The sequence below is a fragment of the Lepidothrix coronata genome, unplaced genomic scaffold (assembly GCF_001604755.1).
Source record: "Lepidothrix coronata isolate B3197 unplaced genomic scaffold, Lepidothrix_coronata-1.0 Scaffold17, whole genome shotgun sequence".
In the NCBI taxonomy this organism is placed as follows: domain Eukaryota; kingdom Metazoa; phylum Chordata; class Aves; order Passeriformes; family Pipridae; genus Lepidothrix; species Lepidothrix coronata.
In genome coordinates, this window is record NW_016690197.1 from 515,033 (window position 1) to 541,245 (window position 26,213).

A 26,213-nucleotide genomic window follows, 5' to 3' on the forward strand; every position below is an offset into this window, starting at 1 on the left:
AAACGTTATCATTTTGAGCAGAATGTTTCTTATGAAATACTGAATGTGTAAACCATTAATTCTGCCTTCATTACAGCCAGCTTGGTAAAGAAATGCAGATTGCTTTAGAAAAAATATGATCCTTGTCATAAAGTAAACTAAATAACCACATCATTTCACACTTACAGAAGATCTTCCTGCCAAGGATGAAGATGAAGATTATCATAAAGCTCCTCACAGGCATCATCTAACTAAGCCTAATCACATCCCTACAAGGGCAGTTAGTTGTTGTGGTGTTCTCTGCATACATGGTCAAATGAGAACAAATATGTTTACACCTCAAGAGCTCACTGTGAGGTAGTGAGTTGCTAGGAATACCACCCTGGATTACCAGCTCCCTTACTTTTGCTCTCACAACCGGATCATCAAACTACTGCATTGTGTGGAATCCATCCAAGTGCAGAAACACAAGAAGTACAATCCAGCTCAGGTGTTCTGACAGTTACATGAAGTCTTTCATTAATAAGAACTAATAGATGGTCACCAAGGAGTGAATTAATGTAGTCCTGACTTGCTTTCCTACTTTATGTCCCTTGTACCATAGAAGTAGGACATCAGCTTTATTCTTACTTCTTCCTTTATCACTTTCTGTATTTAATTATTTTTATTATATTTTTTTAAAATATACAGATACCCTGGTTGCTATTTCTAAAGGTGTTTACAGACAGCAGGAACATAAATCATAGGGGTAATTGCCAAGCACTAGGCATTTAAGCCTGGTTTGTCTGACAATCTTCAAGTTTCAAATGCCCTGATAAACCACCACACTAATCTCTTTTTTAAGCACAAGTACACCTTGTTTTCTAAATCTCCACATAGACACAGTGAATAGAAGGCAATTGCCTGAGCCTGTTGTTAAACAAGGTGATATACCTTAAGGGACATATCCTGTTCTTTTATGTTTCAACCAAAGAAATTAGAGCATTTTCTGAAGTTTCCCTTTCACTAAAGTACACCCAAAGGAAAAATAAATGGTGCATACAAAAGCACTATAAGCCTTTAGGAAAACCACATGGCGTTTGACTTGTGTACCAAAAGACATACTAAGTGACTTGTTGAATAAAGCAGAAGGTATACTAAGCAAGAAAATACATATATTTACTTGCACTCCTGCCTAAATCACAGCTAGTGAAAGCAACAATTGTCTGCAGAAAGACCTGATCTCAGGGCAACTGGAGAGTCAAGATGCCTCTACAAAATAGCTCTGAAAATTCCTGCTGGATTTTAGTTACTATCTTGGACACCCTCCTAGGAGTCTTTCTGGTGGGAATGATCCCCAAGAAACATTGTAAGGGATGTTGAGAGTTAAAATTCCACTTGCTTTTGACTGGATTCCATCTAAGGTTCAACACTCAATGTTATAGTCTTTTGCCTTACCCTGTCACAGATCCCAAGTGCAAAGACTTTTTGTAGGATCTGGACAGGGATAAATAAATACAGATGCTCTCCATGCAGAAGAAAACCAAGTAGAAGAACCTTCTGTTTTCTACCCAAAATATGTGCCTCCACAGCTAAAACTGAGCAAAGGAAAATGGAAACAACTGATAATAAATAAGAATTGGTCTCTCACTCAAGTAATATAAACAAGACAAACATGACTTTCTGAGTTTTTAAAAGTAATTATAAGCTATAACATATATTTGCTTCAATAATACAAGTCAATTCAAATAACTGAATTCCAGTAGTTCCATGGTAGTCAGGCTCTGAGAGGCATCATCTCTTCCAAGTTCTTCTATAGACTTCTCAGGCATATTGCTGACTTTTTACTCTCTCTCTACATTAGACTAAAAGTATAATTTTATTTTATCTCAGAGCAGTATTCCACAGCCATTAGCTTTTTATCCATTTAGAATTATACTCCCTTTCATTTTTGGGAACTGTATAATGTTCTGGATTTGACATTCAAAAAGTTAGGCCTCCTACATTAAACACCTAATCCCAAAGTAGCACATTAGGGATCAAAAGTGATCAGTAGTATATCAGGTAAGCCATTTTAGCAATTTTTCCATTTAGTCATTTTACCTATTTCTTTGCCTTGTGGTCCCTTTTGAGTGGTATTTTAGCTCCCTCCACTTCACACCTCTGGATTATATGTCAATGTGATCAGTCTGCTACATATGCTGAAGCGAGAGCTTTTGTATCTGTGTCACCATATTTGAAATACACATCAGAAAAAAAAAGTAATAACATGTACTCACACATCATAATTTGCCTTTAAGGCTCAAACCTGTGCTGAGTGGTGTTCATGCCAATTTTACTGAAAGGGAAATCAAAGCATCAAGCCACTATGTGACTTATGCAAAGTCACTTGGGAATTCTGTAACAAAATGGAACCAAACTGAAACGTCCCATGACATCCATGTGCTAAGGATAACACAGCACTGGCAGGACACTCATGCTTTTCTGTAGTGGCAGCTGGAAACACAGTAGGACAGTCCACAGCATCTCACATGGCACCAGATACTTCTGTTCTGCATACTTGTGCATAAAAGGAGGTGCATACTTCTGACTATCAGCTGGAATTGTTTCCTAGACCTCCTAAGCTGACTTTGTTTTCTTAAATAGACAACACTTTTCCAAACTGAGACAATAGGGTATATATTTTTTAATAATTCAGGCAGGGTTTGAAACTTAAGACTTCCTAATTTTCAATCTTCTAGAAGTGAAAGCAGACTGAGAAATAGCCTTTTCTGGCCATTACAATATAGGAGGGTGCCTAGCCAATACGAAGTGTTCAAACACATTTTTTTGGCAAGAGAAAATTTTCAATTATATCTCCTGGAATTTTATGCATTTCCAATACTTATCTGCCTTCTGTTGAATTTCTAATAGATATTGAATGCCTTTGGCTCCACGTCCAGAATCCTTGTGCCAAACTAGACTCTGAAAGAATCTCATGTTTTGCTGATAAAAATGATAATGCAAATACATTGTTTTTGCATTATTGCTTGTTTTTCCATTTAGACTTCTGTAATTTAGGTGAATCAAAACAAATCACAGAAACCAATGGTCAAGCGAAAATAGAAAATGTCATATATTTTAATTCTTCATGGAAAACCTCTTTGTTTAGCTCTGTTTAATGTAGGATCCATTAACCACACAGTGGTAATGTCTGTATTTCAACCAGCTGACCAGTTTAGAAATTATTTGTATCCTGGGTTCCAATCAGTACCTCACTGTTCAATTGAGAGTTTCACACACTTTTGGAGCATCCCCTCTGCATGAACTTGTTCCAGGTAGCCTTCTTAGCCCAAGATAATTTATGTTAATAACACCTTGGAACCATTTTAACTGCCTTCCAATCCCCATCAGTTCTTACTCCATCAGCTACCACTGATGAATCATCCTTTATTTTTCAGGATATAGCATCATTAATTTTGGAAATTATCTTCTCTACAGTTTTTTATTTATGTATCTCAAATTCTTGTAGTAGCTATACTTGGAACATCTTTGTGTGTTTAGGTAATTTATATTCTCAGTTACCTTCCTTAGTAAGACAAGTGCCAGTTGTATTATATCTTCCATATTTATATTATATCAATCATATCTTAATTAACAATAAAATAGATGAGCAGAATTGTGCAGTCTTCACTAGTATGTTCACAGGATTGTTATGGCACTTCATAATTACTGCACATGGGAAACAACTTGCAGAATTCCTGCCTACCAATATAAAATTAGTTTTCAAAATTTAAGTGTGTAATAAATTAGAAAATATTTCTGTTATAGTAAATTTCTTCTGCAGCATACCACTAATTCATTCTTAAGAATAACATTTTCACCTGTGAAGCAGAATGCACATTATTTAGGTGAAAAGAAAAGAAAGAAACAGCATGTCTTTACCCTCCGCACATCTTTGCCAAAGGTTTCACTGTAGCTTGTGCCCAGGATTTCAAATTGAACATAGGGGTTGGCACCATCTTCTCTGAACTCCATAACACCAGTAAGCCCAGTTATATGGCCCTGAGGAAATAAGTTTTAAGAAGTTTAGAAGAGAACAAATTTACCTTTATAAACACTCCTCTACATTAAATGTCGGCAAAATCTGCTTTGAAAATGCTTACAGTGAACTTAAATGTAGCAATTACATGTCCTTAAGTAGCTCAAACCCCAAACCAGTGCCAGACAAAAGACTTTAATTTGGTTTTTTTTCTTTTTTTTTTTTTTTTTAAATTACTTTAGCACTAACACATCCACTGTTTATGGCCATCAGGACATCATTGTTCACAGAAACAGAGCCCAGAGGAGAAGGACTTTAGTGGACTATGAGACAACAGCTATTTCAGTATCTGCTTGAACTGAAGCATGTTCACTTCTGGGTCTGAATACAAAGGCATGAAGCTCCAGTCCAAAAAAAAGAGTATGCCTGCTATGCTCCCAAGAGAGGCAGGGGAAAAAAAAAGTTATAATTGGAAGTATCTCTGTGAAAGTGTCACCGAGTTTGATTTTGGGTTTGTAGCAAAGAAGCTGGAAGTGACACAAAAGTTTGAAATAATTTAGCAACAAAGAATAGCATCATTAGGACTAATCAGAATGATCAAACTGAATCTTTTTATTAGAGGAAAATTATTTCATCCATATATATTGGGAAACAAGGGATTTCTTCATAATAATTTCTAAAGTTAGGATAGTAAAAAATGAGGGGTTTTTTTTCCACTAGTACTTTTGATCAAATAAGTTTCATACAAGAAGCTACCATGCATCTACAAACCACAGTACTGTCCATATTTGAGTAATTCAGCAATGCTGCAAGACAGTGTAACTGTTAGTGACAACTTAGTTAAATCAGATCCCTACAGTACACAAAAACATACTTACCAATGCTCAGGTAACATGCAAAGCTAGTTGAGTTTAGTAAATGGAACAAAAGTCTTAAACCACATCACTGGTTGCCCCCTTGAGCTCCTTAGGTTGTTCTCTTTCTAAAATGCATGCTTCCATTTCTACAAATGACTACTCCTAATCGTGGTATCTCCACAGAAGGTGGCTGTGAGAACAACAGAGGTAGAACACACACCACTGGAGCAACACTGCAATGTCTGCAATTTGTTTGTCATAAATCATTCACTCATTTAATAGCTGTGGATCATTCCTGGTAGTTGTAAATCACTTGCTTTTAATAAATCAAAGAAAAGTTGAATAAAAAACCTCTTCAAACGCTCAAGTAGAAATGAAACAGTTCTTTCAATTGCTCACACGACTGTGGTTTTTCTTTTCTCACCTTCTTAATAGTCTCTAGCATGGATCTCCCTCCATTCCAAGGTTTGGTGGATTTCCTCATGCAGTTCAGGCTTGCCATGCTGTGCCATTTCCTGTCCTCCAGTTTTCTGTGGAAAGCATTGGCCAGCATGAGCACACTGTCATAGAGGTACAGGTTGGAAACCTGCAAGCAATAATAAGAATGAGCCTCTTTGTTTATTTGAGCACCTTTTAAAGAAACTGCAAAAACCAGCTAATAAAGTGAACAAAAGTAAGGCATAAGTAAAAACTAAAAGCTGGGAATGTTTGACATGTTCAATAGTCAGGGCATTTGAGACAAATATCAGTGAACCTGGGTCCTTCTGGCTTGGGAACTCTGGCTCACATACACTGCCTGAGCATTACCTACACCACTGCAATGCAGTGCTGTAAAGTAAGAGATCACACTTCACATATAAACTCAGCTAGAGAGGGAGTACAGCTATCTATCAATGAAAGACAAGCATTGCTACTTTGTCAGTCCTTTCAGCAAGGAGAGAAAGATGGAATAGAATTAAGTTGTTGGGGTTTTTATTCATTTGAGCAATCTCCTTGGTAATTTCTGGCACAGCAAACCCACCACAGTGCATGAATGCAAACTAATGCAACTGTTTAGAACAAAGGGAGGGGACATTACAGTATTATTTTGGTCTTATCATCTCCCTCCACCAAATATACAGGAGACTAGTTACTATGCTTCTTTCTGTGGAACTACTGATTTTAGTCTCCTTATTCTTCAATTTACATGAGAGATAATGAGAACAATAATTGAGGACAAGGGCTTCAGTAAGAACAGAACACCACACTAGTAATGCTGAGCTATGTACTTCATTTTTCAAATCAAGACATGGCCAGCAATACAAGATCAGATCTTTGACATGTAGTGGTATGCAACACAGTTGATAAAACTTCAGCAGTGGGAGTTTGCTGAGAAGTGATTTAACAAAGATAATTAAATACTCTTCACCTGTTTCCAGAGTTCACATGCACTCTTCTTCAAACCTACGTGCAGGAGTTTTGATTTACTCTTTACAAGATTCAAATCTCCAGTTCACATAATTTGCAGAATACGGCATTTTTTTATTATTATTAAAAATATATTCTCCCAGCTGAAGGCTTTAATCAGGGTGATCCATGAATATGCCATTTATCTTCTGTAATATTTCTAGTTCACCTTAGAAAGTGATGCCTTGAGACCAGGAAGGGGCTACATGTGGAAGTTAATGCAGCTGCATACTTCCTATAAAAATGTCATTCTCTAAGTGTGCCAATAAAAGTGTCACTCTGTGAAAGCTTAAACATGTATTACTGTTGCATCACTGGCTCCAAGTAAACTCCTGATATCTCTAAGATTCTAATCTTCAGAAACAAAATGTTTCATGTTCCATAATCTGCAGTTCAACATAAATTGATAACCTAGGCACTTTAAAAAATATTCTAGTATAAGTAAATCTGAACAGATGATATATAAACAAAAATTCATTTTGAAAGAACTAAAATACAAAACAAATACATGAAAAAAGAGGTTGAGAATACCCACAAATTTGACTAAATATAAAAAGGGATCTTAATATGAAAATAATGCAGGACTTATGAGAAACTATCAGTGAGAATCACTTCCAGCTGCCACTGACACTGTTATTCCCTTCTCTTCTTTTGAGCCTTGTTAAACAAGCAGTCCACATTACCTATATTTGCTATTTTATCCAGTTAATCCTTTTCCTTTAAAAACAGTTTTCAAAGTAGCTACTTTCCAGATTTCCTTAGTAAAGAGTTAGTAAGAGTCCCAGCAACCAAGTTTTCTTCTTCTCAATGGCATTTGTTTCCCTAATCTCCAGATACTTTCCAAACAACTTTCAAATACAGCAACCAAGTGGATCCTTATTATTCAACAGGGCACTTTTCTTCTTCTAGGTTAAACTACTCTTCACAGAAAAAAACCAAAACAAACCTCAGATCCCACAAGATAAACCACACACCACAAAATCCACTTGCTTAGAAATAGGTTTTACATGCATAGGGAAAAATACCATTTCTTATATGCCATCATGGTCCTTTTTGCTCCCCACCGAGTTTTATTTCAAATCCTCCCTTTTAACTGACAATTCATTGTCTGTTGCCTTGGAACTGCCACAAATCAGGAACGCTTTGGGTTTTCTCTGTTTATCACTTTTCTTTTGCAGTTCTAGAAAACTGCAGCCTCACACCTAAAACCAGTGTGCTTGGTATGCTAGCAGAGATCTCTAGGACAAAACAGAAGATGCACTTGGGTACATTGTTTTCTTACTCTTTTTAATTTTTCTGCTTTTGAAGAAAACACCCCAGTTCTGCAGGTATAACTTACTGAGAGCTTGTGAGAAAATTGTGTTGAGGATCTCAGCCTACATGACCGTGCATCCAACTCAAATTACCTTATGCTGCAGAGCAAAACAAACCACACCTGTGTTTACCAACTTAATCCTTATAGTTTAGCTAGATTTATTATGGAATTTGTATCACTATTGTTCCATTAATTTCTTTTGAAAAAATTGTATAAACTGAGTGACAGCAAGAAAGGGTCTGCACAAGAGGAGTCTCCCTCTACTTATATCCTTCTATCATATATCTGGAGGTATGTACCAAGGCAGGAGGAAATGTTGCAGAGAATACAGCAAGTTACTTTTTGCCATGAAAAGAACATTCTGCACGTCTTGTTGTACGCAAATATCCACTGGTATTTCACCACTCCAGTTCTCTTCTACTGAAAGCCTCATCCAAAACATGAGTATATGGTGGTTTTTAATCAGCAAAATTCCTTTCTTCATATAAACATACTCTATCTACTCCAGAAATAACCACAGGCATATATAACTACATTTTCTCACTGAAGGTCAATATTGTACTGAAGAGTAAGTTGAATCTTATTCACACAATCAACACTTCTTTTTTTTAGAACAGAAAATGTGCAAGCTACTAAAAACCCAGCATCAAAACTTCCACAACTAAGGCTGGATCTGTAACATTAAGAAAACAAATTCTCTTTTTTTTTTTTTTAAATATTTTCTTTGTTCAGTCTGCTAGTGAAGCCATAACTTAACACAAAATGTATAACTCCACTCTATAAAGGACAACCTTTAAAATTTATACAGCCTATGAGTCAAGGCATCTGGTTTTGCACAGTGATCAAAAATCAGTGCATAGACAGTGTGTTTATGTAGAAGAAGAGAAGACAGGATGTTCACATGATGTTATTGTTTTGGTAGTCCTCTAGGCTGAGTCCCTTTGAAGTGCAAAACACAGTGAAGAACAAAAAATATCACAGTGCCTCAGCACAGTGGGCAGAGCAAAACCCAGCTCCTGACTATCCACTGTAGTATAAACTTACTGTCTTTACCTAATTCCAAATGGGAACTAGATTTATGCTAGAAAACAGAATTATGCAATCAGGTCCAATCCGATGCCTGAGTAGTGTTCTGTGACTGTAGCTGAACAGTTGATTCCTTCAATACCTACAGTAAGATATATTATTAAATTACTATAAGGTATATTTTTATCTACTTTTTTTTTCTAATTCCTTTCTGAGGTAGACAAAAATACTTAAACACCTCAGATATGATCCTCTTCTCAAAATAATATTCACTTTCTACTTGAATTCATTACTATATTTGTATTCTCTTGCAGAAAAAAAGTTACTTAAGATACAGAAATTCTGGCCTGATGTCCCAGTAAATCCAGGGATATAATAATTTCCTCTGTCACATTTTAACACAGCAAAATCTCTGCAGATGTCCTAGATCATATTTGCAATCTGAGTTTGCTGTAACCTCCAGAACAGCGATGCTTTGAGAAGAAAAAAGATTCAGCAGTCATAGCCTGTATACACTTGAAACTGCAACTGCACACATATTTTAATTTTCAGTGAACTATCAAAACCCCTGTGAGTACAGACAGGACATTGAAAGAGAATTTGTGAGATATCAGTGGTTAAGCCATACTCCAACTCCACCTGTACTGTCAGAGGTAGGAGAAAAAAATAAACTTAAAAATTAATCTTCAGGTAGCATTCAGAATTCATAGCAAAGTAAGAGACAAGAAAAACAAGGAAATGTATTTGGCTTCTTTGTGATTTCAAAGCTCTGGAGCATTTTTTATTTCCCCTATTTGTATATTCACAGGGGAACAGGGGAGGGAAGGACATATATCTGCCTGAAGAGATTCCCCTTAATAGAATAAAAATTCCTAGACTAGAACAAAGTGTTTAATTTCAGTCATGTTTGGAGGAAGAGACAGTAATTTTCAGTTCTTCTTTCACTCCATTGCTGACAGTGTAAGAGCAGGAGGTGCTGAAATGCTTTTTAATCTATCTGCTATAAGAATGATGGTGACTGCTTCACCAATATGTTAAAGATTGTGCCTGTACATGAGTAATTTTAGGCATGTTCTAGTTTATCTTCTGGAAATTATTCCAGACTTTATGAAGCTCTCTTTCGTATTAAAGAAATAAATCCACCATACACTAGTAGACAACAGCAGAAATTTTCAACAAGAACGGAAATCTATCACATCATTAAATGTCATTTCATAGAGGTTTCTATGCGAATTTCATGAGATTTTCCAGTGATTTTACTTTTAAAGTTATGTAGGAAGATAGCTTTTAGCTCCTTCAGAAGGACTAATCAGAGACAAGTGTTCTTCTGGGAAGGCCAGCAAGCCACAAAAACTGACCACAGCTTCTGAGTTCTCCAGGAGAACCAGGAGTCCAGCCAGAGAAGAATGCTGAAGAGACCAGCTGGGAAGGCAAGCTGACACTGAGATGCCACTGCTTCAAAACCTCATTCCCAAGCTGGGCATCTGTACCTTGCTGCTGCCAAAATTGCTCTGTGAGTGGCCACAGCAGTCAGCTCCAAGGATGAAGCAGATGGAAGAGGAGCTCAGATCAAGCGCAGCCTGCCAGCAGCAGAAACACTTGCTGCCTGGGGAGTGGTATCATGGTGGCTGCATATGCACAGACCAGCATGCCCTAAAACTCTGTTTCAACTTTCAGAGTTCAAGTACTGCTAGTGAGAGTTACACACTCGTGTCTCTAATGGCAGAATGCATCTTACTCAGAGCAGTGAAGATGGATGGGTACTTATGGTATAATGGTGTGCTTACAAAGACATTGTCGGAGTGGAGAGACTGAAAATTTAACCTGTTTCATTCTCTTAAATAAGTTTCATAGAATCATAAAATGTCTTGTGTTGGAAGGGACCTTAAAGATCATCTAGTTCCAACATCCCTGCCATGGGCAGGCATGACATTCACTACAGTGGCAGGTTCACTAGAACAAGCAAGTTGCTCAAAGCCCCATCCATCCTGGCCTTGGACACTGACAGAGACGGAGCATCCACAAGTTCTCTGTCACCGGAGCACTTGTCAGTGAAGTCTGAGGCAAACAAATCGAGTACCTCAGCCTTCTCCTTATCCTGGGTAACCAGGTCTCCTATTTCCATTCAGCGAGAGTTCACAGTTTCCCTAGTCTCCCTTTTATCACCAAATGTACCTATAGAAGATTTTATTTTTGCCCTTGACTCCCTCTCCAGTCTTAATTCTATTAGGGCTTTAGCTTTCCTAACCTGATCCCTGGCTGCTCAGACAATTTCTTTGTATGTCTCTCAGGCTTCCTGTCCTTGCTTCCACCCTCTGTAGGGTTCCTTTTAGTGTTTGAGTTTGTCCAGGGGCTACTTGTTCATCCATACAGGCCTCCCAGCATTTTTGACTGTCTTCCTCTTTGCTCCCCTGAACTCCAGGATGGTGAGGTTGCTGTGCACCCTCCTCGCTGCCCTAAGGATGTTGAACTCCACCATTTCATGGTCACCGCAGCCAAGGTTGCCCTAGAGCTTCACTTTCCTTACCAGCCCCCTCCTTGTTAGTGAGAACAAGGCCCAGCATAGCACCCCTCTTCTTTGGATGCTCTGTCACTGGAAGAAGAAAGCATTTCAAGAACATCCTGGATTTTTCATGCCCTGCTATGATGTTTCTCCAAGAAATACCAGGGTGGCTGAAGTACCACATGAGGACTAGGGCCTGTGAATGTGATGCCACTCCTATCCATCTGTGCAGAACCCTCATGCTCTCAGTCTTCCTGGTCAGGTGGCCTGTATGGCCACTATAGTGCCATCTGCCCCTGTCCTCCCTTTAATCCTGACCCCTAAGCTCTCAGTGAGCTCCTCATCCAAACCCAGGCAGAGCTCCATGCACTCCAGCTGGTCATTGACATAGAGACACTCCCTCCTCATTTCCACTGTCTGTCGTTCCTAAAAGCCTGCACCCTCCCATTCCAACAGTCCAGTCACAAGAACCATCCCACCACGTCCCCATGATGCCAATAAGATCATAGTCCTGCAGGAGCGTGCACATCCCTAACTCTTCTAGTTTATTCCTAATGTGTGTTTGCATAAAAACATTAAAGTTGGGCCCCAATGAAGTCAACTTACTGGCTGAAATTCCTTTGTGCTGCTCTTCAGGTGGTCTCCTACTGAGCTGTGATCCTTTTCCAGGCTCTGGACATCTCTTGCTGGTGCTCACATCATCTGGTAGGAGTGGGATGGACTGAGATTCCCCTCCCATGAAAACTTTAGTTTAAAGCCCTCTTCATCAGCTTGGAAAGCCTATGAAAGAGGATGCTCTTCCCCTTCTGTGACAGATGGAGCCCATCAGCTCTCAGCAGACCAGGTTTCCAAAGAGAGCCCCATGGTCCAAGTATCCAGACTCTGCACCAGCATTTGGGCCCAGACACTTCCTGAAGTTTGATGTCTACGCTTCAGCCTCTCCCTTCAGCAGCTCCATCTGGGTGCAGGCACCAGCCCCCACTGGGGTAGATGGTGCAGATCTCCACTGCAGAGGTGCAGCCTCTGCCTGCAGATGCTGCCCACCATTCTGCACTGAGGGTCAGGTAGGATGAGTGCCCTTGACCTGTGCAGATGGTCACAGAACTGCCTGCTTACTGCGTTATGTGGACTTCAGCTCTCTCCACTCGGCTCCTGGAATGCTCCTCCCTCCAAGGAGGCATCTTCCCTGCGTGCCCTCCCGCATGAATGGCTAAGCAAACTCTGCCCACCACATCCTGGTCCACACCGCTCCCTAGGGCTGCCTCTGGGAGAGTGTGGGCTGGTTCCTGTTACTCCTGGCCCTGCCCGTGCCTTGTCAGCCGCTCTTGGTTTGCAGAAACCACTGTGAGACTTTGCACGAGTATGAAAATGTTCTAAATATTCAGAGAGAACAAAATCACAGCCATCAGCCTGGCGTTCATGAGAAAAGCGGAGTCAAAAAACAAACATTCATTAAGGACTCAAATATCAGCTTCAAACTTCCAAAGGGCTATTTATTTATTATCACTGAGGTAACTGAAATAAAATTAATAAAATACCCCTAAAACAGCAGAAAGACAGGCCTATTATTCTGACAGTAAGGAAATCTAACTTGTGTCTGATTTAGTGCTTTGCCCATTCTAGTTTTAAGCATCTCAAACAATGGGCTTTCCAAAGATTTCTTTGGAAAAATGCACTCTCAGAATCTCTTTTTAATTCATAAGCAGCTCTTATTTGCTTTTTCATTTTATCCAGTTTTTACTGAGTTATACATTTCACAACACTTTTCCCTACCCACAGTTTCTATTCTCTGAATGTTCACTGTCCTTCAGCTGTTCATTATGAGTAATTAACATAATTATGAGTGTTTTCTTCCCCAGTATGTTTTATAACAACATGTTAACAATAATACGAGGCCTGGGTTACCCTGTAAAGCTCAAGTTTGTTAGCTGGAGGCATTGGCTTCACTCATTAAACATCTCAAGAATTTGGCACAGCTAACACTAATCATCCAGGGAAAGTCTGGTAGGAGACATTTAGCGAAGAAAACAACTGAACACAACTAAGAGACAGACAGGAGGACAAGAGGTAATGTTGGAATTGCAAAAGAGAATATAAGATTATACTTTTATTCGACCTCATTTATAAATAAATATGGGTGCAAATTAGGTTTCAGAGGCAATAACAAATGAAAAATGGAGGTACTAACCCTTTCTTCTAGCCACTGTTGTCTGCTCCCTGATAGAGCACTGAACAAAAATTCAATGAAATAATTATGCAAATAGAGAAATCCAGCAGTCAGGAGAGGCAGTCTGAGCAGAGCAGAAAAGCTCACCTGGGGTTTCAGCCTCCAGAGTGTTCACAAAATTCCTCATGGCCACAGGAAACCCACACTGCTTTGTTTTTTTTTAACAAATTCTTCTGCTAACACACTTTGTATAAACCACATGTCATTGGGCTTCAGGGAGAGATTATCTTGTGCAATGGGCAGTAAAGTCAGTTCAAGGATATTTTTCATTCATGTGGTACTCCTAAACAATTTCCCTATGACCGAATATCTGGCGAAAAATCCAAATTAAATTTTAGTAAAGCAACATGTAAATGTACGTTTTTAATGAAAGAAAAAGAAAAATGTGGCTCACTGATCCTTCATTGGAGCAACTGAATGCTTTAATAGGGGTCAATCAGTATTTACTGCCTCCAATACCACCCACAGCTGTGTAATAACAGCAGTCTAAAGAGGTCAAATGAGAATAAGGCCATTTAGTTGGAAAAACTGTGGGATCAGGCCCTTAAATTTAGGCAGCCAAACACATTTTCAAACCATAACTTCACTTACAGAAGTTAAATCGCAGTGACTCCTGAAAAGAAGACAATTCAGGAATAAAAACACAGCTCTGTAGGAACAACTGCTAAGAAATGCCTGCAAAGATATCTGATGGACATGTCTTTCAAGAATGAAATTTTTACACAGGGAGAAGAGTAGCTTTTTCAATGAATAACCTCCCACACTTCACAATATCTTCTCTTTAAATATGTCAAAGCAATGCCTGGAATAGTTCTTCAGCAGGGATATTGGACCCTCAGTCCTGTCAGCAATAACCTCATTAATTTTGTGACACAGTATGCTGGGGTTTTCTTTTTGCCTTTTTAATCTTACTATATATTTTGGACTATTCTAAATGAGTTCAGATACACTGTGTCCCTGTAATACATTTTAATATGTTTAGAATCTCGCATAGATTAAACTCATTAACTGTGTAAATGACAAACTTGGTAAAAAACCCAAACTAATGGGAATTACATTTCTAAAGAGAAATCTTTCTCCAAAAACAAAAAACAGGAGAGAACTGATTCTGAGCTTATGAACACATCATGAAATTAAAAAAAGTATCTTCATCAAAAACCCAAGTTTGTAGAGAGGTGTCAAAACTAACATTTATTTAAAGGGAAAGATTTTGGAAAGCAGCAGGTTATACAGCAAAATTTCTTCCAGCTGACTCCATAAGAACATGTCTGAAATAAACTAAATAGTTTATAGCAGTTATACCACTGTACACCATTCAAATGCTGTACACGGATACATACTAAGTCTATCCAGGACTAACTAGATTTAACTATGAATCCTGAAGCGCTTCAGTATTCTCTCTCCAGATGAGGCAATACTGACAACACTGATGGCCCAAACCACAGGATACTCGTGGTCAATGGAAGACAGCAACTTCTAAACTGTGTCTTTTCCATTTACAAAGAGTAAGAGAGATGGACAGAAAAAATCCTATATGAAGAATAAGGAAGAGAGAAATGTAGTCTTCCAAAGTCAAATAAAATGACCAAGACAGGAAACTCTATAAAGCTTTTTCTCCAGTCCAAGAAGAAACCCAGCTGAGTATGTTATATGTGCAAGAAATAAGGGCATGAGCAAAATTTTGACAAGTGGGTTGATGGAATAAGATTGGATTTCCACAAAGCATTCAGAATAGATGAGTTTTTGGATGAGCTTGCAGAACAGCCTGATCTTTAAACGCCTTGTCAGAATGCCAAACCAGGATGATCACCCACTGAAAAACAACTTTCCAGGATATGGTACTAAAGACACAGAGAACAAAATCATTCCAAAAAGATTTTCATTAATTTAGCCAGAACAAAGTTAATAATCTATGACATAAATGTTTCTTTCTTTACTAGCTTGTTAAAAATGCTAAATTCTCCCCTATAAAAATATTACAGCTAGAGGCTGACAGAGATTAGCTTATTCTTCTTCAAAGTCATTAAATAAATAATTAACCAACAATAGCTGGTAAGTTACCTTGACAACAAACAATTATTGATATGAGACTGCCCAAGGGAGAATGAGCCAGGGATTTCCAAACTGTGGTGTTAATAAAACTACTTCAAAGCAACACAAAGACTCAGAGCTGGCAGGCGGTCACTGCCTCTGGTGGATTCATGCAGCCTGACATGGAGCTTGGAGCTACTGCAGCCTCTGGCAACAGGGGTAATTTAGTGATGTACTTCTGTACAGCAAAAGGTCAAAACTATTTTTTAAGCAAGAAGAAAGGAAACAGAAAATTGGAAGTACCTGAATTACAGGACCATTAATAACATGTCAGTCATACCCAGAAATTAATATGAGCCGCACGTCCACAAGGTGTTACGTAAGATGTTTTGGCAAAGCCTATGAAAAAAATGCAGCTATGGAGCACTTCAGGTACAACTGCACAGCATAAAATCATCCTGTATTCAATCTGTAGACACTTCAAGATAGCACAAGATATACTGGGGGCAGCTAATTTGAGAGTTCTCACATGTGCCCTTCATCTTTCATGCCAGTGAGACTGGACGTGAATGCTATGGACTCAGCTTCCAAAAGGCAAAAGTTTTACCTCTCCACTTCTTTGCATCTCTTTCTTCGAGGTTCATAGAGAAGTTAATGGGCAAAGCATAACATTACCATACCATTCTCTTAAAGACAGTTTCTAAGGTGGTATAAATATTTCTGGAAGACAGAAACAGAGAATGTTTTGCTTCTCAAAACCCACATTTGGGAATCAGCAGGAAGAGGGTCCTTTTAAAAGGGTTTTTATCAAAGAAATTTTGTAACAGGACATAAGGCTGTTTGTGCTAGCAAACCAGCTAATACATTAGCAAATAAGAACTTGCTCAGAGGCCTGTCAGAGCCTTTCAGATGAGTCTCTGAATTAGATTATGCATAAACCAGCATAGGCAGTAATAGTCAAAATCCTGCTGTAATGGAAGATTGTTCCCCAATGAGTGATTTGTTGGTGCAGCATAGATAATTTTTTCATCATACTGGAAATTGCTTTGATCCTCTGAAATGAGCAGCCCTTGTTCTCATTACAGCATACCTCAGAGTTACTAACAAAGATCAAAAATGTCTTCTTTCTGAGCCAAGACAGGCACAGACTTTCACTTGTGCAGAAAGAATACACCAGTGCTCAGAACTACAGGATGTGTGATTGGCATTTCCCAACCTTTGCCACCACTAGGACAGAACCTAAGCCAGCAAGGTTCTCTTCAAGGAGGAAAGGTCCATATCCCTCCCTTAAAGGATTTCAGCCTCTGCAGCTACAATTTTTTAGTAGGACACAAGTAAGTAAAATGAACATCCCTATCCATGTTTCTTGGGAAATCTTGACCCACTTTGCTTCCTGACAGTGTCCTGCCTCTCATGGTTTTCCATAAGCCTCATACCTTGCTCTTCAGAAGCTCTTCCAAGCCAGGACATGAGTTCCCTCTTTAAGGACCCCTCACCACCTTCCTGACCAGGCTGCAGCAGCCCAGACTGCCAACAGCCCCCTACCCACAGCCTAATCAAGCTCCTTCTAGGCTCACTCTACCACACAATACCCACACCCGTCAAACCACAGGGTCAACCAATGTGTCCTCACTCAATTCATCTCAGTTTAAGACTAAATTTTCAATCAAGTTTATAATTTTATCCAACACCTTCAACAGTGACACAAACAAGATCCTTAATTGTGTCTAAAGTAAACCAAAACCCATGGAGTCCCCATTGAAAGTCAAGGCCTTTGTTTCTAAATTATTGTACTAGCCTTGGAAATAGCACTTTGAATTATATTTAAATTATAACAAGAAAAATTCTGATATCTGGGATAAATTGCCAAGAAATTTCAAGATGCTGCTTACATCAGAGTCAAATCTGTTACCAAAATCTGGAACTTGAACTACTAGTGCATATTTCACATGCTCAGTCAATTATCAACTGCTGGAGACTTCTGAGACTATTGAGACGGGACAGATTGAATACATCAGCTGGATTCAGTCCATTTAACTAAATATGAAATGCTCCACAGCTCAATACCTATCAGAGTTCTGTTATCCTCCCAGATTAACTCTTTCACGACAGATGTCTAATAAGCATAAACATAATAATCAAGGAGTAATACCACAAGACTATGACAGCACGATATTTTTCAAATAGAAAATATTCTTAAGAGAATGAGATATGAAAAAAGTCAGCTCTGAGTTAGTGCAACCACTTGCTGGTACTTCATGGACATAACATCACACCTAAAGCACTCAGTCCCCGGGAAATAAATAATTAAGTCCGGAAAAGCTGACCACAGGTTACATCCTCAGATTTATCTCAAATGTACTCATTTTATCTTTCCTCCGAGTTAATACAGTCACAGAAAACTATCCCATGTCAAATTCCTAAGATGGGCTTTTCTGCTGGGTACAGCTACTGACCTGCAGCATCTGAAGGTAGCCTTCCTGCGGGTCGCACAGCAGGGACGATACTCGGTGATTGTTCCTCATGCACCTCTGGTTGTTGTCCCTTGAGAGAGGGAAAATTTGCCGGATCACTGTCATCCTCCCCAGAGCACTATGTACCAACTCTAATATCTCATTATCAGTGATTTCCTGTGAATGGAGAAACATGTATTTGTCCAGGCATTTTATATCCTCCTTTTATTATTGGATAAATGTTTTTTAAAAAAAGACAATAGGAGAAAAACATTTACAGAGGCACATGCTTAGTCTAGGCTAAGTGTTACCATTTTGTGCTTAATAACAAAAATGCTATTTTTTTATACATCATCTGAAACAAAAGAGAACAGCCTAACACAGTACCATCTATCTTGGCAATACTAAAATTCTGCATAGAAAAGGGTTTTCCTCAATAGGTTTCTAAATAGAAAAAAACAAGAGCCTTGAAACCAAATTTATATAGAAAGAATTCTTGTTTAACAGACTAGAACCTCACTATATCCTCAGGACAAAATAACAATTGGAAAATATAACAGTCTTCAGGAAATATGGCCCTTACACCTTGAACAAAGCTACAAGTAAGCATTTTTCCCATAAGAACAGTAGATCATTTCCACAGACTAATCCTGATAATGACTTGAGGAAGCCTTTTGAGGTTGTCTGTAATAGGAAACAAAAAATAAGAGAAACTTCATGGAAGGATTTGACACATTTAGGAACACCAGTTTCTGCACACAGAATAAATTGGGATAAGATACAAGGACATCTAAAGGACAGGCTGCTCTTCATTCCAGGCTTTGCACTGTCTAAAGTTTCTTTGTAGACCTTCACGTGCCTCAGCCTCCTAATCCATCCTGGGACAGAGCCTGCGTGAATGGTACTCTTCAATGGTGACTGAAGCCAACTCAACTACATGCTTCACATATTTTGTATTTGAAGAAACACACAAAACCAAAACCTCTTTTTTTACCCCAGGATATATAGTTTGAAAATCACCAGCTTAGCAGATCCTGAAATCATATCAAAGGTGCAGCTTGTGATGTTTTCCTCCTGGCAAGAGTTCACTGAGAGGAAACACAGACAGTGGCTTTGCTGTCTGCCCTCATCCCCCAAGCACCTGCTTTACATCCCAGCTCCTCACCACAGCCACCAGCAGCGTCTGGAATTCACATCAGCCCATCTCATGCACAGGGGGGCTGTCCCAGCTGCACAGTGCCCAGCTTGTACAGGGCTGTCTCAGCCCCCTGCAGGGCAGGGGACTGCAAATTATTCCTGTTGCTGCACTTAGTCAGCAGGGACCACACCTTGAGAGGTGTCATCAGCAGAAGTGAACCTGGCCCCAGACATTTAAAATTCAAGAAAAAATTGTTTTGTTTTATTGCCATTTTCTCTGTCAAGCTGTGAGTGAAATGACCATAGGGTTATTATAATTACTTGTTACGGTTGACTAGTACTGTAGCTTTGGCTCAGGTTAGTCCTTCTTTGCCAGTTTCCCATCATTTTTTAGGAGCGTGAATTTTTAACTTTGCAGAAGGTGAAATTCATTGCATTAATGACAGACCAACTGGTGTGGCATGAAAACAGTAAATAAGAAAATAAATATATTCTTATAAAAGAAAAGATTTTGAAGCTTAATAGAAAATGCTGGGCAGCACTTGTAGCCTTGCAGCAAGATACTGAAGCAGATCCACAAGCTCTACAGATTCCTCCAGGCCTTGGATTTCTCTTCTGTGGGGCTGGGGGGTGTTAAAACCACCCCCCATGTCTAAGTTGCAGTCTGAGGGAGAGATAGTTTTATGGCACAGCTTTAGCTCATAACCTCCTAGGCTGCATCCCTTGGCATGCACACTCAGACCGAGTGGCTGGAAACAGTAAAAAAAAGAAGGAATCACAAATCATCCAAACCTTCAGTTCAGCTCACACCAAACACATTTTGTGTCCTCTCCAAGTGATACACAGCCTTTCAAAGATATCTCATAACCCCTGTCAAAATGCTTCACCTGAGACTTTTAAGCCTATCTGTAGCATATCAGAACTGATTCCTCCATGGGTTTTCCAGAAGTAAGGTAATAAAAGAGATCAGTCATGATAGGTACATTAACCCAGGTTCTTCCCGCTTAGCTGTAGGTACCAAGTGAGTCCTGAATGTAAAAGCCATGTCACTATACAGCCAAAGAAAAATGGGAGTCTCTGGAGGGAATTTCAGAACCTAAATTTGGCTAAATCTAACCCTGAAAGTGCCACCTTTTTCTGTGTAACCAGCTGAAAGTAGCTAAATCCTTCAATGCCTCAGTTCACCACATAATGCTAAGGGGAACAAAGCTCCTGTAATTTTTTTCAGCTGATGGATATTTATTTAAGCAAACAATCCATTCCTTTTAGAAATTGGGGTCCTTTCTAGAAATGTAAAAGCACGGGGAAAAAAGGGTTCCTGTTGAAAGCGCTGGGAACAAAAGGCTTATGTCTGTGTTTTAGAGCTGCTGCTTTAAACACTAAAGGCAACTCTGGGCATTCCCAAGCCAGTGCACAGGGTGGTACAGCCACAGGCAGCATCCCAGGGCACTTAAGCAGGTCCAGGAGCAGGGAAAGCAAGACTGGGTGCCTGACTGCAGAGGAGAGCAGGTCACAGCCATCCTGCACGGGCCTTGCTATGGACTCCCCAGAGGGGGAATGTGCATCCCTTCCTCTTGCCTGGCACTGGAAGGCCCTGCAGGCTTGTTTCCAGAAAACTTACAGTCCTGGCTTAGTAACACGTGAAATCTTAAATGTCACATGCAGAAAGGTCACCTGTGTCCCAACTGAGATAAATACAGGGAAAAAGAAAAAAAAATAAAGTAATAGAAAGCCAAAATAAAGGAAAAAAAAGTACATGTGAAGTTTGTTCTTACTTTTACACCCAACAGAATAGCAACATATATCCAAAAAGTAGTTCTAAGACTTGTAGTCAAAAGGGAAAACAGATTTCTCACTGATCTTACAATTAAAATCTATTAATCTACTTATTTGTTTAAAAGTAATGTGTTTCCTTCCTGCAAATGACACAAAAAATTTCTTTACACTGTGAAACTGAGCAAATTATTTAATTTGGTCCTAGAGGGTCCCCCCCCCCAAACAAATGCATCCCAAATTTCCAGTTTTGTTCTTGGATCATTACCCAGCACTAAGTTATTACCATTTATACCATGCGTGAATGAAGTAGAGCTTATCAGCTGGTTGGGCCAGGCAAATACTCCTTGAAAAATTCTGTATCAAATGCCCACTTTTTAGTTTCTATGATCCCATGATGTTGCTACTGCACTATAGGGTAAATATTTACTTAATGCAGATGGTGTGTTCTGCTTGTTTCAGGGGATATGCTTTGTGCAAGGTTAAGGAGCCCAACCCTCTATTGCTTGGCACATATAAGAGTAGTTTGCCCTAAAGCCTGTAAATATTGAATTTCTTGAATGAGTATGGAGGGAGAACATTTTACCCAGCGACAAAAGATGCTCTCATATCTAAGTATTCTTATCCTCACTTTTTCTTTTAGTAAGGGAAAGACTTTACCTGTTCCCAACATAGCAGGGAGCACTTAAATATTTTGGTAGGCAGACATAAGTGTACAACTGACTATTCACCCAGGCTAATAGTAGTTCACACCACCCGACTCAATGCTTAAAAGGTATTCTTTTAAACACTGTATTTTTGTTCACGTGGCATATTAATAACAAATTTTTGTGGCATTATCTATTTATTTGCACATAAATATTGTTTATTTGGGGAATTCGTTTATCTGTTTATTTATCTGCACACAAAGAACTTCAATTAGTGTGCAATATTTAGTCATACTCCTCAGGGGAATATTTAAATCCGCTCTAGTTGTGCTCAACTATCATAACACAAATTGCAAAATGAGACAATTATGTTTCACATTACAGTCTTTATTTTCCTAGAGGTGACGACAGAAAATGATAAATTTTAATGAAATTAATAATTTAAACAACCAAAACGTATTTCCAGAAAGCACATCCCTGAGAAAACTAGAGGATTAAACTGAAAGGCAATGAGGACAGGAATGCTCATGGAGACAAGTTACAGATTTATATGTGGACTTTTTCCAGTAGTATCAATGCTGTTTGTTGGTTTATTCTAACTCCCCTCAATACACTATTTGTATCTGAAAAGGGACACTAATTGAAAATCCAGAAAACATCATTCAATTAACTATTTAAAAAAAAAATCACCGCAGCTTACCCTGTACATAGATTTATTCAACATTTACATTGTGCTGGCTTCTCTGCATCCCACATGAACAGACACAGATATATCCATAAAGATTAATTCTTTAAGGAAAGGGCACCGTCCATTTTTCAAAGCACAGAAAGCATTCTAATACAAGTCTGCATGACCACCTGTCCTACTCTCATCCTCATTGTCCTCCAATACATCCAACATTACCTCACTTCTTTTTACCCAATGCTCCTAAAAATCCCTACAGGGTTGTATCTATAATGTAGTTGAATTAGCTCTATTTCTAGATATAAGGGCTCTGCACTGGGTGTCCAGATGTCTTTCTCAGATCATGGCGAGTACCTACACAGTAAAAAATCCCTGGTTTAACAGAATATTATTCCATACTAAAAATTAATTCTCTCAGGGGAAAAATAATAAAAACCAAGCACACAAAATGATAGTTAGTAAAAGCTGGACAAAAATGAAAAAAAATCCATCAATTTTAGAGTGGAATTCACTGATAAAACAACTCATCAAAATTCATCTATAACCTTGCTCCTAGCTGACTAATACTCCAGATCAATTCTAAACCCTAATTTTTTTGAGCATGATGCAGGTATACATGCAGTACACTTTCATACGTATATGTATATCTTTCAATCATATAAAAGTAAAAAAACCCCAAAACTAAACAAACAAATAAACTAAAAAACCCACAAACAAATGAACAAAAAAACACACATAGATTTTTTTGTGAAAATAAATAAGTAAGATACAAATTCTGCAATGTCAAAGATAGCTGCTAAAAGGAAGGAAGCAAGATTTCCTTAGGCAAGTAATAAATATAGAGTACCTGGAATACAATTGGAATAAATTGTAATTGTAAATTGTTATATTTTGCATTGAAATATGTCATTTTCTAAAGGTTAAGAAATTTTCACAGTGTGTTGCTTGTATTTTTATTCAATTTTTTTACTTTTTTACCCTGTTCATTTTTGTATAATTTTAAAATATCTTAGAAGCCTGCCCCACTTGCATTAGTAAGTGATCATTTAAAAGTCTGCTTTTTTCCAAGCAAAGATCCTGGGAAGTGTTAAAGATTTACTAACTTCTGGTTATCAAAGTAAACACAAATACCATTACACATACTGATGCTTTAAAATGGAACAAAAAAAATATTAGGCACTTTCATATGAAGAGAAATCCTAAGAAACAATTCCAGTCTATCTAACTGTCCTGGCTCTACCCAAGTAAAAATCAGGTCATAACATTTTTCACAGGCAAATTTGCACAGGGCCTAACTGTTTACAACCCAAAATGCATTTAAAAGAGACATTTCTAGAAAAAAAAGTATCCAAGTAAAAGTGAAGAACAAACACTGTATTCATAAGGGATTTTTCTTCCGAAGTCAGAAGTTTTCCTAATATCGCTCTACAAGCCATGTGCCAGGAAAACTTGGCTCATCATTCATTATCTAACACCTTCCTACATGCTACCCCTAGGGAAAAAAGTAGCTTGCTGAGATAGACTTTATCTGATAATTACTATTCTATTTTCTGCTCCTTTCTCTCAACTTTTAAGAAATATTTTATAGAGAAAAATAATAAAGAAGTGCCCAGATGACAGTTGAGAAGCCATTTTTTTCTCAAATCAAGAGGATGAGTAATTACAGACATACTGGGCACGTCTGATGTGGTGAAAGGAAAGAAAACAAATACTGGCAGAAGCAATGAAACTGCAGGATAAAAATGGAAAGTAAGAAATATGTCACACCAGGAAAGAGATGATGGGGCATTTTCTAGTCCCTCATAGAGCAAACTGCCTTCTACAGGCAGCGAAACAGTGGTGAAGAGAGACCTATTAAAACAGCAGAAATAAGAGAATTGAGCCTGAATCCAGAAAAATATTAGCAGAAACATGCTTTGAGAAAATGTTCAGAAGGGAAAGGAAAAAGCATCAATAGGCATTTTTTTGCACTGTGTTCTGACTGATCACCTAGGTTAAATTTGGGAAAGTTTTATCAGTCAGCTGAAGACCTACAACTTAATCTGCTGGCAAAACCACCAGCATCATTGGGAAAGTATCATCTGTCCAAACAGGAAGAATAAGGTCAACTGCCATCTAAAATTTTTGACTTGTATTCAAGTGATGAGGACAATATCATCTCAACATGGCTCAGGGTTCTCCAAATCCCTTAGCACTTTCTATCTAAGGCTTCTTGTCACTGATGGAATGTGTACTCTTACTATATTTCCAAATATTTTTATTACTTTTCCCACAAAAAACTCCAAGAACTTTTCTTTCTACTCTATTTTTCCCTTCCCCTTCTCAACTACAAGGGCTTTTCTGAGAAGTATCATCATAGCTGGGAAGAATTTAACCAAATACTTTACAGCCGCAATTGCTATAGTAATTTCTCTCTGCTTACTGACTCCAACTTTTCCAAATTGGGATCTTTTCTGTGGATTGAAAAGAGAAAATATTCAAAAGCATCCTCTTCTGGGTGTTAATGTGAATTTACTTTTATTTTTTAATTGAAGCTTACAAGAATTTCTGTTGTCTTCTAAATACCGAATACTTTGCTTTCCTACAAATTTTGAATCTGTATAACACTCTATTTCTACAGCCTCATGATATTTGTTTCAGATTTCTTATTGAAAACAGATGTTCACCGATAACAAACTGGTCCCCGACTTTTTATTTTTTAAATGTTGTAGTGTGTTTGTTCAGCCAAAGTAAACTACCACAAATGTATTTATGGTTAGCACTGGAAAAGCTATTGATGACTTTTTAAAAGCTCTATTTATTAAGCTCAGGTTAGTACAAGATTAACTGGTTTATCACATTCTATCCATTAAAAACAAAAAAAAAATCTTTGAATTTGCAAGGGCCATTACAAATACAACTTCCCTCCCTGCTATCCACCCCACGATGCTGCAGCATAGGCTTGCTGGGTTGATTTTTCTTGCTTTGCTTTTAAATGGGACAAATGACAGCACAAGTTTTTCTAAGCAATAAAGAAATGAGCCCCTATTCAACCTTAGAGTCAAGGTTGCATAACATTAAACTCTATGTTGAGCTGTGAAATTCAGAGACCCAGTCACCCACTGGGCAGTCCCTGTGAACACCTCCTCCCTTCCGAAACTGGTGTGCCGTGACAAATACCCACAGGGGTTGGTACTTGGCCTATAGGGAGGACTTCTGTACTCCATAGTACATTCCTTTCTAGAGAGCACCTGATCATTTGGACGGTAAGGAACTAATGTGATGAAAGGGAGTATTGTCTGAATTTCAGCATTTGTTAATCCATATGGTAGAGAATGTGGTGATTTTAAGACTATAAAAGAAGGTAATTTGTGTTAATAACAAATTCTCCTTTGTATCTGATCTGATGTGGATTGATTTGAAGCAACGAGAATCAATACAATGGAAAAGCAGCAAATGAACACTGCAGTCAAGTAAAAGCTCTAATCTTTAGCTTTCAGACTTATTCTTTACACCTTACAATTAAATCTATTTTTTAAAGCACTGAAAGTGCTAGTAATCCATTACTAGGGATTCTTCTATCAAAACTACATACAATTACAGTATAATCCCCCATTACAAATGACTGATATCAAGAAATATGATGCTAGGTTCATCCCTGGCTAAGTCGAATCACTGAGGCGGCCCCAAGGGTGGATTTGGCTGACAGAATCTAATCAAACGCAATCGTTCCAGCTTACTCAGTAGCAGACAGAGAAGGATGGAGTTCCATGATGGCTGGAAATCAAATACGAGTCACAGTTCCCATACATTTATGTGTGCCACCAAAAGTATTGAATAAATGATTTGATAAGAAGTATATGCAGCGACTTTTTGTATAAACTGTCACTGTCATAAACCGTATTGAAAAATGTTATGTGAAAAGATCTAGAACAGAAGGTGCAGATCAGAAAATACCCAGTGGCATTCAAAATACAGTTGTATTTGTCTTTCCATACTGACATGTGAAAATATTTAGCAGACTTACATAATGTGAGTAGGACGCTGAAAAACAAAGAATAAAAAACAATAGCAGAACCAGGTGTGAAGAGAGACAGATGATGAGATGAAAGCAGGTAGCCAGGGAAGTTGTTCCTATATACTATCATATTTAGA

At 38.3% G+C, this 26,213-nt stretch overlaps 1 protein-coding gene across 3 annotated transcripts in view; it reads right to left on the bottom strand.

The window, feature by feature from the left end:
* GRID1 (glutamate ionotropic receptor delta type subunit 1) overlaps window positions 1–26,213 on the bottom strand; it is a 516,037-nt gene that overhangs the window by 97,899 nt on the left and 391,925 nt on the right. For all 3 annotated transcript variants that reach the window (XM_017807171.1, XM_017807170.1, XM_017807169.1), the window contains exons 6-8: window positions 17,841–18,014; window positions 5,261–5,422; window positions 3,883–4,002 (exon numbers count right to left, since the gene is read on the bottom strand). In XM_017807171.1, the coding sequence (XP_017662660.1) occupies window positions 3,883–4,002; window positions 5,261–5,422; window positions 17,841–18,014 (456 nt within the window). The remainder of the gene's footprint in view (window positions 1–3,882; window positions 4,003–5,260; window positions 5,423–17,840; window positions 18,015–26,213) is intronic.